The sequence below is a fragment of the Spinacia oleracea genome, chromosome 1 (assembly GCF_020520425.1).
Source record: "Spinacia oleracea cultivar Varoflay chromosome 1, BTI_SOV_V1, whole genome shotgun sequence".
In the NCBI taxonomy this organism is placed as follows: Eukaryota; Viridiplantae; Streptophyta; class Magnoliopsida; order Caryophyllales; family Amaranthaceae; genus Spinacia; species Spinacia oleracea.
Window position 1 is genome coordinate 130,393,621 of NC_079487.1, and position 13,222 is coordinate 130,406,842.

At 33.0% G+C, this 13,222-nt stretch overlaps 2 protein-coding genes across 3 annotated transcripts; one reads left to right on the forward strand and one right to left on the reverse strand.

The window, feature by feature from the left end:
- Positions 1 to 697: 697 nt before the first annotated feature.
- LOC110802934 (xyloglucan endotransglucosylase/hydrolase protein 2-like) lies at positions 698 to 4,278 on the reverse strand. Its single transcript, XM_022008393.2, has 4 exons — positions 4,022 to 4,278; positions 3,063 to 3,163; positions 2,481 to 2,677; positions 698 to 1,237 (listed from the first exon to the last, which is right to left on the reverse strand). Exons 1-4 carry the CDS (start codon positions 4,200 to 4,202, stop codon positions 844 to 846), a joined length of 873 nt encoding a protein of 290 aa, XP_021864085.1. The 5' UTR covers positions 4,203 to 4,278; the 3' UTR covers positions 698 to 843.
- Positions 4,279 to 6,660: 2,382 nt separating this feature from the next.
- Positions 6,661 to 12,323, forward strand: LOC110803613 (uncharacterized). 2 transcript variants are annotated; one of them, XM_022009140.2, is made up of 9 exons: positions 6,669 to 7,003; positions 7,149 to 7,206; positions 8,198 to 8,342; positions 8,456 to 8,707; positions 8,957 to 9,953; positions 10,605 to 10,855; positions 10,973 to 11,046; positions 11,404 to 11,530; positions 12,033 to 12,323. In XM_022009140.2, the coding sequence occupies exons 2-9, from the start codon at positions 7,157 to 7,159 to the stop codon at positions 12,069 to 12,071; spliced, it is 1,935 nt and encodes a 644-aa protein (XP_021864832.2). In that variant the 5' UTR covers positions 6,669 to 7,003; positions 7,149 to 7,156; the 3' UTR covers positions 12,072 to 12,323. The 2 variants fall into 2 exon arrangements, with proteins under 2 accessions (XP_056684464.1, XP_021864832.2); XM_056828486.1 differs by lacking the exon at positions 12,033 to 12,323 and having other exon boundaries at positions 6,661 to 7,003; positions 10,973 to 11,156.
- The last annotated feature ends 899 nt before the right edge of the window (positions 12,324 to 13,222 follow it).

A 13,222-nucleotide genomic window follows, 5' to 3' on the forward strand; every position in this document is an offset into this window, starting at 1 on the left:
GGCCACAATAAAATGGTAGCCACCACAATACAGTAAATTTGAACCCTTTAATAATGTTGACTTATCTGAACCATAGGCTATGTTGACTTTGTATACTTAAAAAAAAAAAATTAAAAAAAATCCTCTCTTTATCACTTTTATGGTTCCTTACTAGAATAGAAAAGAAAAAACTAATCGCCGCCCATCCATTTTCAAACCATATACCGAACACTCCATTTTTTTTTTTTGGTATGGATGATGAACATATTTTTCTCATAGTCTTATTTGGACTTGGCAATTCGTAACTTTTCATAAATTTGGTACGATTGCTTCTTAGGATAGATGATTGATGGTAATTATCTCCTATAAAATCAATTGCTGATATGTATGAACTCAGTGTTGGGACATAAATTTCTTTCCAATTTGATTCTGGCAAGAACATAAGAATGGAATTGAAGAGACGTTTCAGAATATTCTTCATTTTTTTTTCAGAAACTGCTCTAGATCATGGATGAAAGGTTGGGTAACTTTAATGTATTTATTTTTATTGAAAAACTTTTTTGAATTAAATAATAAAATGATTTATAGTAAATTAAAAGTCAGCAAATTAAAATCAATGGTTTAGATTAGCCAACTTTTATTTAATGGTCGAGATTTAGTGTATTGAAATGGCTACCATTTTAACGTGGCTATTGTAAAACCATCCTAAAACATAAAATGATTTTAAAATATCACCACTTTTATTAATTCATAACTATTTTACATAACCACGCAGTACCTCAATAACAACTAACTTCGATCACATGCAAGACCATATATATATATATATATATATACCACATTGCGAATACGTGAAATTTAGAACTATTGTTGATAGCACTCAGGAGGAGTAACAGGATGATTAACCTTATCAGTACAATAATCATAAGTAACATAATGACGCTTAACAATCCCATAAGCTTTCTGTTCAGTAGGATCAAGTTCCCAATATTTTTGTTTATTCCACCAATATTTATCAGAATTGCAAGGCTCAATTGTCCAACTATTTTTATCAATTGGACATCCTTCTATTTTGAAACCCTTGAAGTATGCCCTAAATGGTGCATGATTCCAATCAATTTTCGTCTTCCCTCCATCTGTTGCCCAACCTGATCCATCCCATAAGCTTACTACTATCCTCATTGGCTTTGATGGGTAACCCACTCCAAGGAATATGTTGTTTTTGAAGTATCTTATGGGTATGTTGTCTACAAAAAACCTATTTCACAAAACAAATTATGCATCATATATATGTAAATATAATATCAATTCAATGTATATTATGATGTACATGTATGCAAGTCGCTTGAGTCATTCTCAAGCATTTCAAAGTTGATGGGGCTCGATCTTGTGACCTCCACGCTATAAGGTGAGTACTCCACAAACTTATGTTGATTTTTTTTAATTAGTTATTTTAATAGATAAAAAGAAAGAACGCTATTGAGCCAGCTTTTGCAACTATTTTAGTCTAGGTGAATTGTTATTATATGTACATCTATTACTACATAATAAAAGAGACACCAGGAATGACACGTATCAATTCATGGTGCGATTTTTTCCCGTCAAAAACCACTTTCCCAAAAAAGTGTATTTGTTTGATTTTATATTTATTCTCTACCTTTTTTATAAACTACTTATGTATGGAAACAAAATTTAGTTTATAAATTATGACAATATTCTAAATTGGTAATATTTTAGCCAAATCGTTATATTAATGGAAAATATATCACTCAATATTTTGGTCAAATTACCATATTAGCATTTTAAATATGCATATTAGATGAATAAATTTAAACGAGTATGTTAAAAATGTTATAATTATGCAGTAGTTTGGGAGATATTCAGTTAAATATTTTGTGAAAAAGATGATCAAAATCCGTGCGTGCACGGGATCTAATCTAGTATATATGGAGGAAGTATAAATCAATATCTGATATGTATTTCACAAATACATATCACCCACTAAACGACAAAATAGGGATGAGACAAACGCTAAAGGACAAAATTATTTTTTTTTGAAAATGGCATCCGTTTTTGAAAATGGCATTGGTTTTTGAAAACTGGCATCCATTTTTCCAAAAATGACATCCGTTCTTTGAAAAATGGCATTTCCTTTCATTTTTGTCTTATCTCTATTTTGTCGGTTAGTGGGGTGATATGTATCTTGAAATACATATCAGATATTGGTCTCTCCGCCCTCGTATATATGTATGTATGTCTTGTTAATACTAGAGCATATTACGTATTATTAGATGCACTCTCTCACATTTTTAAGGAGAAAATGTGATACCCTTAGGTGCATAGTGCATGTACCTAGATGCACCTAATAGCTTTCACAATAATACATATAATTAATTTTTATTTTATTTTATTTTATTTTTTTGAGGGAAAGAAAAGTTAATTATAATAAGACTAAAGAAATATTGATTAAAAATAGATGGGGTAATATTATATACACTTACACAATATGATGTTGGTTCCAAAGTATCTTGTAAGTGTGAAAATCAGCAGTAGGATCAAACCAGAGTTTAATCCTGTGCTCTCTACCTCCTTGACCATGAGCAAATACATTCGTCTGCAATGTGTAGGGTTTCCCTTCTCTATTCCCCAAGAACTCAAAATCTAGCTCGTCACGATTACCGTCATCCACTGATGTCAACTGCAAATTTATCATCTAATTCGATCAGTACTAATTAACAATTTTACTAAAAAAAATCATTTTACAGAGACGGGGATCCGAACTCTGTTTCTAATAAGTCAAATTTAGAGACGAATTTGATACGAAAATATGGCGTTCCTATAGTCGTCGTCTCAAATATTTTTGAGAAATAAAATTTGCCAAATCAGTTACAAATTTGAGACAGGATATTGAAGGCTACAAGAATTTTGTCTCGAGTATTATTAACTTGAGATACTTATAATTAATATCCATCTCAAAATCCGTCTTTAGTATACTAATCATAATTTTGTAGTGTTTTAATTACGCCCCTTAAACATTATATTGATGAATGATGAGTTAATAGTATAAGGATGATGAAATATACATAAAACGCTGTAACAACTCCTCCTGAGTCTTTATTTGGAACTTTTATTTGCATGGAAATGAACCCTGATCCATAATCCTGCTTCGATGCGAATCCAGCACCTAAGTAATAAACCATAATGAGCTATAGTTAACTTTTAAAAGTTGTGCATGTTTTGGAGAAACGAGTTCATACAAACATATTTTGAATTAAAATTGGTTCCACGTCTAGCATTAGAATGAGCAATCATATTCCACGGACCGGTCTTATAACATGGACACACATGAATAAAGAAATTAAATAATTAATATTTAATTTGTTTAAGATGATTTCAATGACTCAATATAACACATCAAAAGTGACTAGAACTTTTATATTTATTTATATTTTTAAAGATGATTAATGTATAGTTGTACACTTAATTTTATGTAAGGACTAGCTACTACTAGTATTTCGTATAGAATTTTTATAGAAGATAGATGGCGAGAGTATGCACACGTTTATAATTGTGAGACGTAAAAAGTTACGTAGTACGGAGTACTTACTTATACTTCAAATTACATGCAATAAAATTCTTCTTAAAAAATAAACAGATAAAGTATTAATTTTAATTATTTTATTGAAGACGTTATTAATATTTATAATTATTATAAATACTCAACTGTATAAGCATAATAAGAAGTACGTATGTCTACGTACGAAGTAATCCCTCCGGCCTCCGTCCCTTAATACTCGACCTGACTTGACTTTTTGCACTATTCACATAATTCACCTTGACCCCATTTTATTTCTAGTATATAAAACAAATATTAGTATATAATATATTGTTGGCTTCATCTTAATATATATTTTCAAAATATTAATATTTTTATAAGTTTTTATAATATGTAGTTAAAGAAATTGGTCCAGCAAGTGTGTCCGGTCAAAACAGGTCGAATATTAAGGGACAGAGGGAGTATTAGAGAAAGCCGAAAACGAACCTGATGATTGATCAAGGTAAAGCTCAACTGCTTGATGCTTATGGTTCACCACATGATTATTCCCCCAAGTGATACCATAGTTCGCATCAAAATAAGGGTCACTACTAACACTACTAGTAAAATCACCAATCAAGAGCACGACCAGCACAAGTTCACCAACCATAAAATATGAACAACCCATAGCTAGAGTAATTATTTAATTAAGCTAGCTAATCTAGCTAAGTAAGAGATTAATACTTTAATTTTATTGAAGGTAAATGTATCATGTATAGTATATGGTGATGGTAGTTATATATATGAGAAAGTTTGCAATATTATTACATGCATGGAGTCATAGACGTAATTTAAAAGCAAGAAAAGTGTGAGTTCTAACTTTTTCATTTTCAATTTCCTACACGTAAAACATTAGGGCATATACACATGCCTCCTCCCATACTAATATAGTTGCATCAATTATCCGAAAGAGTAGCTCAGAAAATGACTAGAGAGTATTTCTTTTTTAACCTATAATACAAATACTTTTTACCAATTTGACAACTTGATGGGAATTTTACACTTTCTAACATAGAAACATAAAACACATTGCTCAAGACAAGCTGTCACGTATTGTATCTATTACTATATCTCTTGTCTAGTCCATTTAGTTGGTTAATAATTTGATGTATAATGAAAGAAAAAGTCAAAATTATTGCGGTCCAAATTTTTAATTTTGTTTCTACAATAAAATTTGTTGTTTTAAGGTTGTTATGATGGTATTTGAAGTAGGTCACATGGGATATGGTATGGGTTGAATTGACGCAACCGAATTGAACTTGAGGCCTAGAGCCAAAACTTTTTCTTTGAACTCCCCTAGTACACATTGATGCAAGATTGACAAAAGAATGACAACTACTGTATCCATATTTCTTTAGGACATAGAGAATTTTCGATTGTATTTTTTTTCCAGGAGTTATACATTTCTCTTTTTGATAACTTCTTCCTTAAAATATTATATCCAAGTTCTTAAGTTCCAGTTCCTTATTGTATGATCTCACATTCCCACACATACTCACATCATTTTTTTTTGCAATAAACAATTAACGCATCAAATCAACTTACATTCTCTAATATTTATGTCTGTCAACATATAATTGCTAAAAAATAGGGAGGGAGAACGATCGAGCGGCTTTAATCCATCCTTTTCGATTTGTAATTTAGATTGCCATTATAGCCCATTCAGGGTAAAAGAAAAAATTTAGGGCTCGTTCGGTATCATCGTCGGTTTTCAGTTTTTTGTTTTTTGGTTATAAAAGTCATATGATTCTTTGGATTGAATCATGAACTAAAATACAGTCATACCTACAGTAATCATGTTGATTTTGAAAACTGATTACACAAAACTGGAAATTACGTTTTGTGATTTTTATATTTTGTAAAAAACAGAAAACTAGATAAAAAAAACGATACCGAACGAGCATTAAAAAACAACAAAGGTGCGCGGAGAAAATCGCCCTGTTTGGCAAATAGCGGTTAGCTGTTAGCTGTAGCGGATTGTATTAGCAGTTTTGACTAGCTGTTGGTATTAGCTTGTTTGACTAGCTGATTGTATTAGCTGGTTATGTAAAAGTGTTTGGTAAATAGCTGATATATAATAGCTGTTGGATTGTGTAAAATTACCAATAAGGACATTAACTTATTTAATTATAGAGAATTAGTAATTGCTAAATATATGGATAGGTATGGTTAGATTTTTATCGGAATAAAATATACTCACATGAAAAGAATTAAACAACATTTATATAAAATTGAAAATTTGTTAATACCACTAACAACTTTTACGAAAACAAATCATTAAATGTCTAATTTGCAAAAAGGAATAACTTAGAGGAAAAAAAAAAGGTTTACATTACACTCTTCTAAGAAACTCATTTTTTTTCATTATTATATTATACATCATCTATTTAAGAAATAAATGTCTAGTTAAATAATATAAAAATAAAAGGTAAGCAAAGTAGTAAATTTAAGTATTAAAGTGAATAAAGAAAAGGTAAGCACCGTGTTATAATTTTGGGCATGATTTTTTTCTTCTAAAATCACTTATTTAATTTCTCTAAAGTCACACTAAAAGCATTTTGTCTAATATATCTGAACTTATTTGAATTTATCTTCACATTAATTTTTTGGCTATAATAAGTCAAAATAAGTTGAGCATTACAAATCATTCATGATTTATCCAACAAGGTTGTTAAACTCAAATAAGATAAGTTTAACAAATATAAGGACTTATTAAGCGGTAATAGAAGGTTCATTGAACGATCAAGATGTTTAAAAGTTCGAGTGGATCTCAAATATTTTTGACATTTTGTAATGTTCTATCATTGTTTAGCTTCATCTTCTATGTTGTTGCAAGGGTTACCTTCATTGTAATTATTTGATTAATCTATTGTGAATCGGAGAATCCAATGATAAATGTATTGCATGATTGATATGGGTGTAATTTTTGCAACTTGAGGACTAAATTGTCTTTTTATCTTACCTAATACAATCCTCTAATTGAAAAAGCTCATTGGAGCAACTTTTTGAAATTAGAGGATTCATCCCAATCCTCTATTTCAATCCTCTTACTTCCAAACACCTAGATTAGAGGATTAAATTGGTCAAACCTCTAAATTGGCCAAATCCTCTAATTTTTTGCCAATCCTCTAACAACCAAACACCACCAAATCTGATCCACGTAAACAACGTAATTAAGCTTAACGGCTAAAATTAAGAAACAACGGGGGACCTAAATCCCCGGTCTTTCTTTTTTTGGGCGGGGGAAGAAAATCCGTTGACATTGTTCTCATATCATAATTCGGAGTTTCGTGCTACCCCAATTCATTCTTATTTTCTCTCTCCTCAATTTTTGCATGACAGAATTTCAACACAAATTTCCTCAGTTCTTAATTTTCAAATTATAATTTCCTTTCATCAAAACCAATTCAGGATTCAACATAGTTTCAGGTAAAAAAAAATCTGAAATTAATTTGTTTAATTTAACCTCTGTAATTATTGACTTTAATTTCGCATATTATCATCCATTTTTTAGGTTTTTGTTTTTGATGAATTGATTTTTTTTTTGGCAATCTTTTGATGTTGGATTTTGAAGGTGAGGATATGGAGTATGACGTTCGCGATCTTTATCCCCTGACTAGTCTGCAAATCGGGTAAACATTTCTCATTTCATTATAATTTGATTAGTTAAGAATGCCATTTTTCTTTCGAATTGTTTGTGCTTAACTGAATTGTACTTTCATGACTAGTTAGAGGCTTGGAAGATGTCTCGGGTTGTTGCAATTAATTTGAGATTATTTTTTGGTAATTTTGGATAATAGTTTTTGATTTATTTGAGCAATTAAACGTGCATTGAATGTTAGTAGTGAAAAAATCGTTGAGCACTTGAACATCATGTATATATTTGGGCACTTGAACTGTTTTTGGTGACAAATGATGTCACATTCAATTATTGTACGAATTGTAACTTGGTAATTGAGAGGTCACACGTTCAATATTACTCGTAATTTTAGTTTGGAGTTTATATGCTTGGGTTTTGTAAGCTTAACATCCTAATTCTTGTATACAACCGTTGCACATCACGTGACAATGCAACTCTCTCGCCACGCCTTGTCAATTTTAAGTGAAATTCGGACATATCTGGCCTAACCTCCCCACTTAACCTTTGTCGCTCGATCCTCTTCCTTGGAATGCGAGGAAAACGAAAGGTTACAACGAAAAAGAAACAAAGGAATGCATAACACAAGGAAACTAATGCTCCTTGGAGGTTTTTGCAACCAAGATTTGGAATATAAAAACCTTGCTGACCCTTATGGTCTAAGTGAAAACTATGTTCCCATCAAAAGCGAAAACTATGAAATTAGGTGTATTTTCATTACTTTCATGATTCAAGTGTATTTTTTAGATGGTGAGAACCAATGATGAAGAATTAGGGTCGTGATAATCAATAGCCTACCACAAGCACACCCAAGCCCAAAGCACACACTAGCCCAACTAGTAGGCCCACTTCTATTCAAACATAAGAGGTGGTCTACTAATATAAACAACTCTTTACATCTCCATTCTATCAATGTGGGACAATTCCCAACAACAAAAACTCACCATTCTTAAAGACTACTCTAACACTTTTCATGTTTTTGGCAGGGATGTGCAATCTTATCTTTCACAAGCATACCTGTTTTTTGCAATCTATAGTCATAAGTTCTTGATCCTGGTCGATAATCATTCCTGGCGGATGAATAATAATCACTCCAAATCTACCCACTTAAGGGAGCTGTTCGCCACTAAGGTCATTGCCTTCCTAGGGAAAAGATGTACTCCATATTTTCCCACTCTCCTTTAATTTTAGCTAGGAAACTACTTGGGTGAATGTTGCTCATTGTCGTTTTTGCATTAACACAGTACAGGACGTCACCCTTCAAAAATTCCAGGGCTTTGTTAAGGCGTGTCAGTGCACGTTACAAAGATAACTCAATTTCTTCAAATGCTGAGAGGAAGAAACTGTACAGGTGGGTGTCTGTTGTCAATTCTCAAAGGCGGAGGGCAAGAGCTTTCTTCTCTTTGGTGGATTTACATGTAGCTTTACATGGCTTCATAGTGTTTGAAGTTTACTGGAAGGATATACGTGGCATCAACTACTTCAGTGAGCTTCAGGTACCCGATGGTTGTGCCATCTTCCTCTCCACTCTATGCTTGTATTAAAGATTATATGATTGCCACAATGTCTAGGGCTTTGTTTCTTTGCTAAAATGGTACATAAACTTTAGATATACTGCTCATTTAGACAGACATTTTGCTGTGTAGTTGCATAAATGCATAATACATAATACTTCCTTAATAACGCAAATCAATTGATCTTTCCCATCTATTTACTAAACTAGTTAAATTGCACCGTTATAACAGACAGACGTATCAATGGCTTTTGAAGTGAAATCAATGAGAAAATGGGATTTCCACAGCATTGACCAAGCTTCTAGTTGTATCCAAACATGGTTTTCAGGATCAAAATCAGAGACTGAATCATTATGGAAATGTCTAATGTCCCTCGATGATAAAGTGCCTTCATCTCCACTAAAAGTAAGAGTCTCTTTTACTGATTTGCTCTTAGGAAATGGAAAGCATGCCAAGAGTTTGTCAGGTGATGATTTTTTTGATGTCAGAGAATGCCATCATGCTACTGACCCTTGTTGTGAGCATAAACCCCCAGAAAAACAAAATGAGCAGAAAACACCAAGAAGACAACAGGATACAGATATTCAATCTATGCATTATGAGGACACACTACTGAAATTCTATTTTGATGACAGGGACCTTCCTTTTACATTCAAAAGAATAATAACATCTGATCCAAAACTTCTAACTTTGCTTGAGTCAGGCCTTCCTTCATGGGTTATCTTCCTTCAATCTTATCCTTTATTCTGCAAAGTTTATCGGCCTTGGATGCGTCCTCTAGTGAGAACGCTTTATGTATTAATCTCTCTTGTTACTTGTGTGATTGGGTTTTATGATCTCTATAAGAATGTTCCGGTGTTGAAGGCTGCCTCATCACATATTTGTGGGCCATTATTCATCTGGATAGAGGACTGGGATATGATCTCCAGAGTTAGATATCTAGGAACAATGTTGTTCCTTCAGAACTTTGAGAAAGCTATGCGATGGTCTCTCAAAATTGGCCGAGTCTTCAAATTATTGCTGCTACTACTGACAAAACCATTGATGGAACCTCTTCAAGACCTAGTGGAGTTCACTTCGCCTGTATGGATTTTATTCTGCGAAGCAGGATATGATTTCTACAATATGGTGTCATTTGCTTTGATGTTTTTATGCGATCTAGTTGTTGACCTGTTTGAGCTTCTGTTCTCACCATTCCAGCTTCTGTACTCGTACATAATAACTATAGGTATGTTGTTCTTCTTATCAAACCACATGCTTTATGAATTTTTACATTACTCTAACAATTCCATGGTTTCTCCTGCAGTCCCCACTCCCCAGTCCCCAGCATTAGCTTATAACTTTTATTTATAAATATCACAATTTGATTTTTTGACAGCAATCTATTTTTTTCTGGGAAAACTTCTACCTGTTACACTCTTTTTTCCCTCTATATTGTTTTTACTATCCATTGGAACAACATACTGTTATTACTTAACATATGCTATTGCAGCTTAACATATTTTGTTTTTGGGCTATTGTTTGTAAAAAAATTGTTTACCTGCTAGTTGTTTAAAAAGTTTCTGGTCCCAAAACGACAAACCGTTTATGATAAAATCAGGTGTACGGTGGACCTACCTCGTCCCCTCTTTGTACACCAAACCCTCAAAATATCAAATGAGCAACAACATTGCTCATCACAAGTATGGCACACTTGGGGAGCCTGATTAACATGACTTACTGGGAATAAGTTAGGCACTTGGCACTTTTCACTGAAAATTTTACCATCGTATGCTGTTTCTTCTCATATTTCTTATTTTCAAGCATTAGTTGCGTTCTTTCCAGATGATCTGATTAATTTTATAATTTTCCACCTTTCAACATATTTTGGCATATGCAGTTTCATTCTTTATCCCTATTTTTGCTTCCATATGGGAACTTTGTCGAGTTCCACTCCAAATGTGTTCTCCCATGGCCAATCATGCAGCCTCTTTCTGTGGTAACATATACGAGGGTGTTCAAGGGATGCTGACGCCCATAGTAAACAAAACAACAGATGTTGGTCAATTGGCTACAAATTTATCTAAAGCAAAGACAACCACGAAGGAAGTTTCCGTGTGGAGTTCTCTATGGAAAGATCTGTTTTCAAAGGTAATTTAATCAATTAATCAATTTTCCATATATATTCGTACTGTTGAGAGGGATAAGTTTAAATTTGAGTACATTCTGGAAATGGCAATTGTTTGGGAGTAACCATGCATCCTGCAGGTGTTTCGCTCTCTGCGGAGTATTTCGTATGGAGTAATTGCATTCTTGGATACATGCAACCGACATAGACTTAGGTGTGTTCTTTCTTTCCTTTCATTTTATTTCTTACCCCTTTCTCCTACAGATGCAAACTTTGGAGCACTTTAATCACACGACAACGTCTTGTAGTCAATTCTGGTTTTAGGTAAAACTTTGTGGTGATACTTTTTTTTTAACTGTACAACCATGGATCAACTATCAGATATACAATGAAATTGACAGTATTTAGCTAAGTGCTTTTAGTTTTCATTTTTCCGGCCTTTCCATTGTACCAAGTTCAAAGATGTCCGATAAGTCAACATTTATATGTTCTGGTGTAAAAAGATGAAGCTGTTTTTTTTTTCCTGCTTTAATCTCATAATAATTGGATAATATACTCATTGAAAATGCAGCATATCTAACCACCTCAGTGAATACATAAGGCGCATGTCTGAAGTGTTATCATCAGGATTAAAAGCTTCTCAGCGGGCACTTCCATCATCGGGATTGAAAGTTTCTCAGCCAGAAAGCTTTCAACAGGTAATTGATCTGTGCATTTCCAGGACCAACTTAATTACAAAGTTGTTTATGTACAATGTTAATGGTTATTATGCCCATGCTTCTAAAATAAGAACAAAGTCGGGTCATGAGCAGTAGTTCCCACACATTATGGCATGTCGTGTCCCATTGCACACACACAATTAAGTTCTTGCTTAAAAGGCAGAAAGACAAGCCATTTGTGCTTTAAGGGCTATATGTGTTTTCTTATTTATTAACATAGATTATAATCTGTGAATTTGAAACCATATGAGCTATAAAGAGAATTGCAAGATTAAGAATATGTTGGAAATTTTTTTGACATCACATTAGAAAGCCATACTGGATAGTTTAATGGAGTGAAAGTGAGCAGCATGTAGCTAATTAAGTGCTGTTATACTCCATACTCCATACATCATATTCATATGTTTCATGTTTCAGTTGGTTAAACTGCCCAGTTTTTACAAGTGTAATTGACATTTCCTACAATCTTCTCTCTTTACAGAAAAGCCCAGAAACTCACGATCACGAACACATCGAATGAACAGAAAGTCAGTCGTCTGTCCTGTACAAATGTAGATGAATTCACAACTTAACTACCAGGCTAACCCATGTTTAGCGGTATAGCTAGTAATTAGCCTAATCAGGCTTGGATGCTAGTAGTTGGTGTCCACTGAGGTATTCTGTAACTGATAGATATTATATTAGCCTTTTTAAAGTTAAATTCTTGTACAGAAGAATGATGATATTGCTGGGAAATCTTCTGTTAAGAGCTATACTTAGAGCATGTTTGGTATAGTTTTTTTTTTTTTTTCTAAGTGATGGAAACAGAATCACTTAACTAATTTCATTATTTAATGTTTGGTATGAGAGGTGTGGTAACACAATCCCTTTCTTAAGCACTGGCGGATCTAGTGTGTAGGGAGTGGGGTCACTTGACCCCACTTGGCCAAAAAAATTACATAATTTTAGTTAATTTTAAACTAATTTGTATTAAAAAGTACCTAATTTAGTTAATTTTTCAGTAATTTTGTATTAATGACCCCACTTAGTACAATTTCTGGATCCGCCACTGTTCTTAAGGGTAACGATTACTACCATTTGTTACCTTTCTCAACCATTTGGTAAAAAATTGTTACTCACATGAATACCTATTTGTTACAAGTGATTCATTTTCAAGGTATATCAAACAACTTATAATTGTAATAGTGCACATTACTCTTTCCCCTTCTTATTTATTTATTATTTCATTTCCTAAATTTATACCAAACATGCCCTAAGTATGATTGATCTGACGACTGACTTTACTAAGGGTCGTATGAGTCTCAACATATCGGACATATTTTTGGTGAATTTGGAGTAGAATTTTAGTGGCTGTTCGCTTTTTCACGAGGGCAAACCATCAGAGTATACTCACGTTGTAAAAAGTAATATAACTTCCGTCTTATTTTACTTGTTTTATTTGACCTAAAGAACTTCTCACAAAAATGGTCAAATGGGGTAAGTAAAACGAGACGGAAAAAGTAAATGAATACATTATCTAATTGAAAAGGGCCTCATTTTACAATGACGTAAATGAACTATTGATTCAAACCTTAAAGGTATGGCGAATCAGTAATCTAGGAAAATCAAGGCCGAGTTGACTCTTTCGGGGGTCCTGCTTGGTAGGACCCTTCATCTTACTTGTCAACCAAG

Excerpts from the sequence above, each read along its gene's own strand:
- LOC110802934 (XM_022008393.2), bottom strand. The coding sequence starts at position 4,202 with ATGGGTTGTTCATATTTTATGGTTGGTGAACTTGTGCTGGTCGTGCTC. Across the intron at positions 3,164-4,021 it reads TTACCTTGATCAATCATCAG|GTGCTGGATTCGCATCGAAG; the intron begins GTTCGTTTTCGG and ends TTTATTACTTAG. Across the intron at positions 2,678-3,062 it reads GAGTTGTTACAGCGTTTTAT|TTGACATCAGTGGATGACGG; the intron begins GTATATTTCATC and ends ATAAATTTGCAG.
- LOC110803613 (XM_022009140.2), top strand. The coding sequence starts at position 7,157 with ATGGAGTATGACGTTCGCGATCTTTATCCCCTGACTAGTCTGCAAATC. Across the intron at positions 8,708-8,956 it reads ACTACTTCAGTGAGCTTCAG|ACAGACGTATCAATGGCTTT; the intron begins GTACCCGATGGT and ends CCGTTATAACAG. Across the intron at positions 11,047-11,403 it reads TGCAACCGACATAGACTTAG|CATATCTAACCACCTCAGTG; the intron begins GTGTGTTCTTTC and ends TTGAAAATGCAG.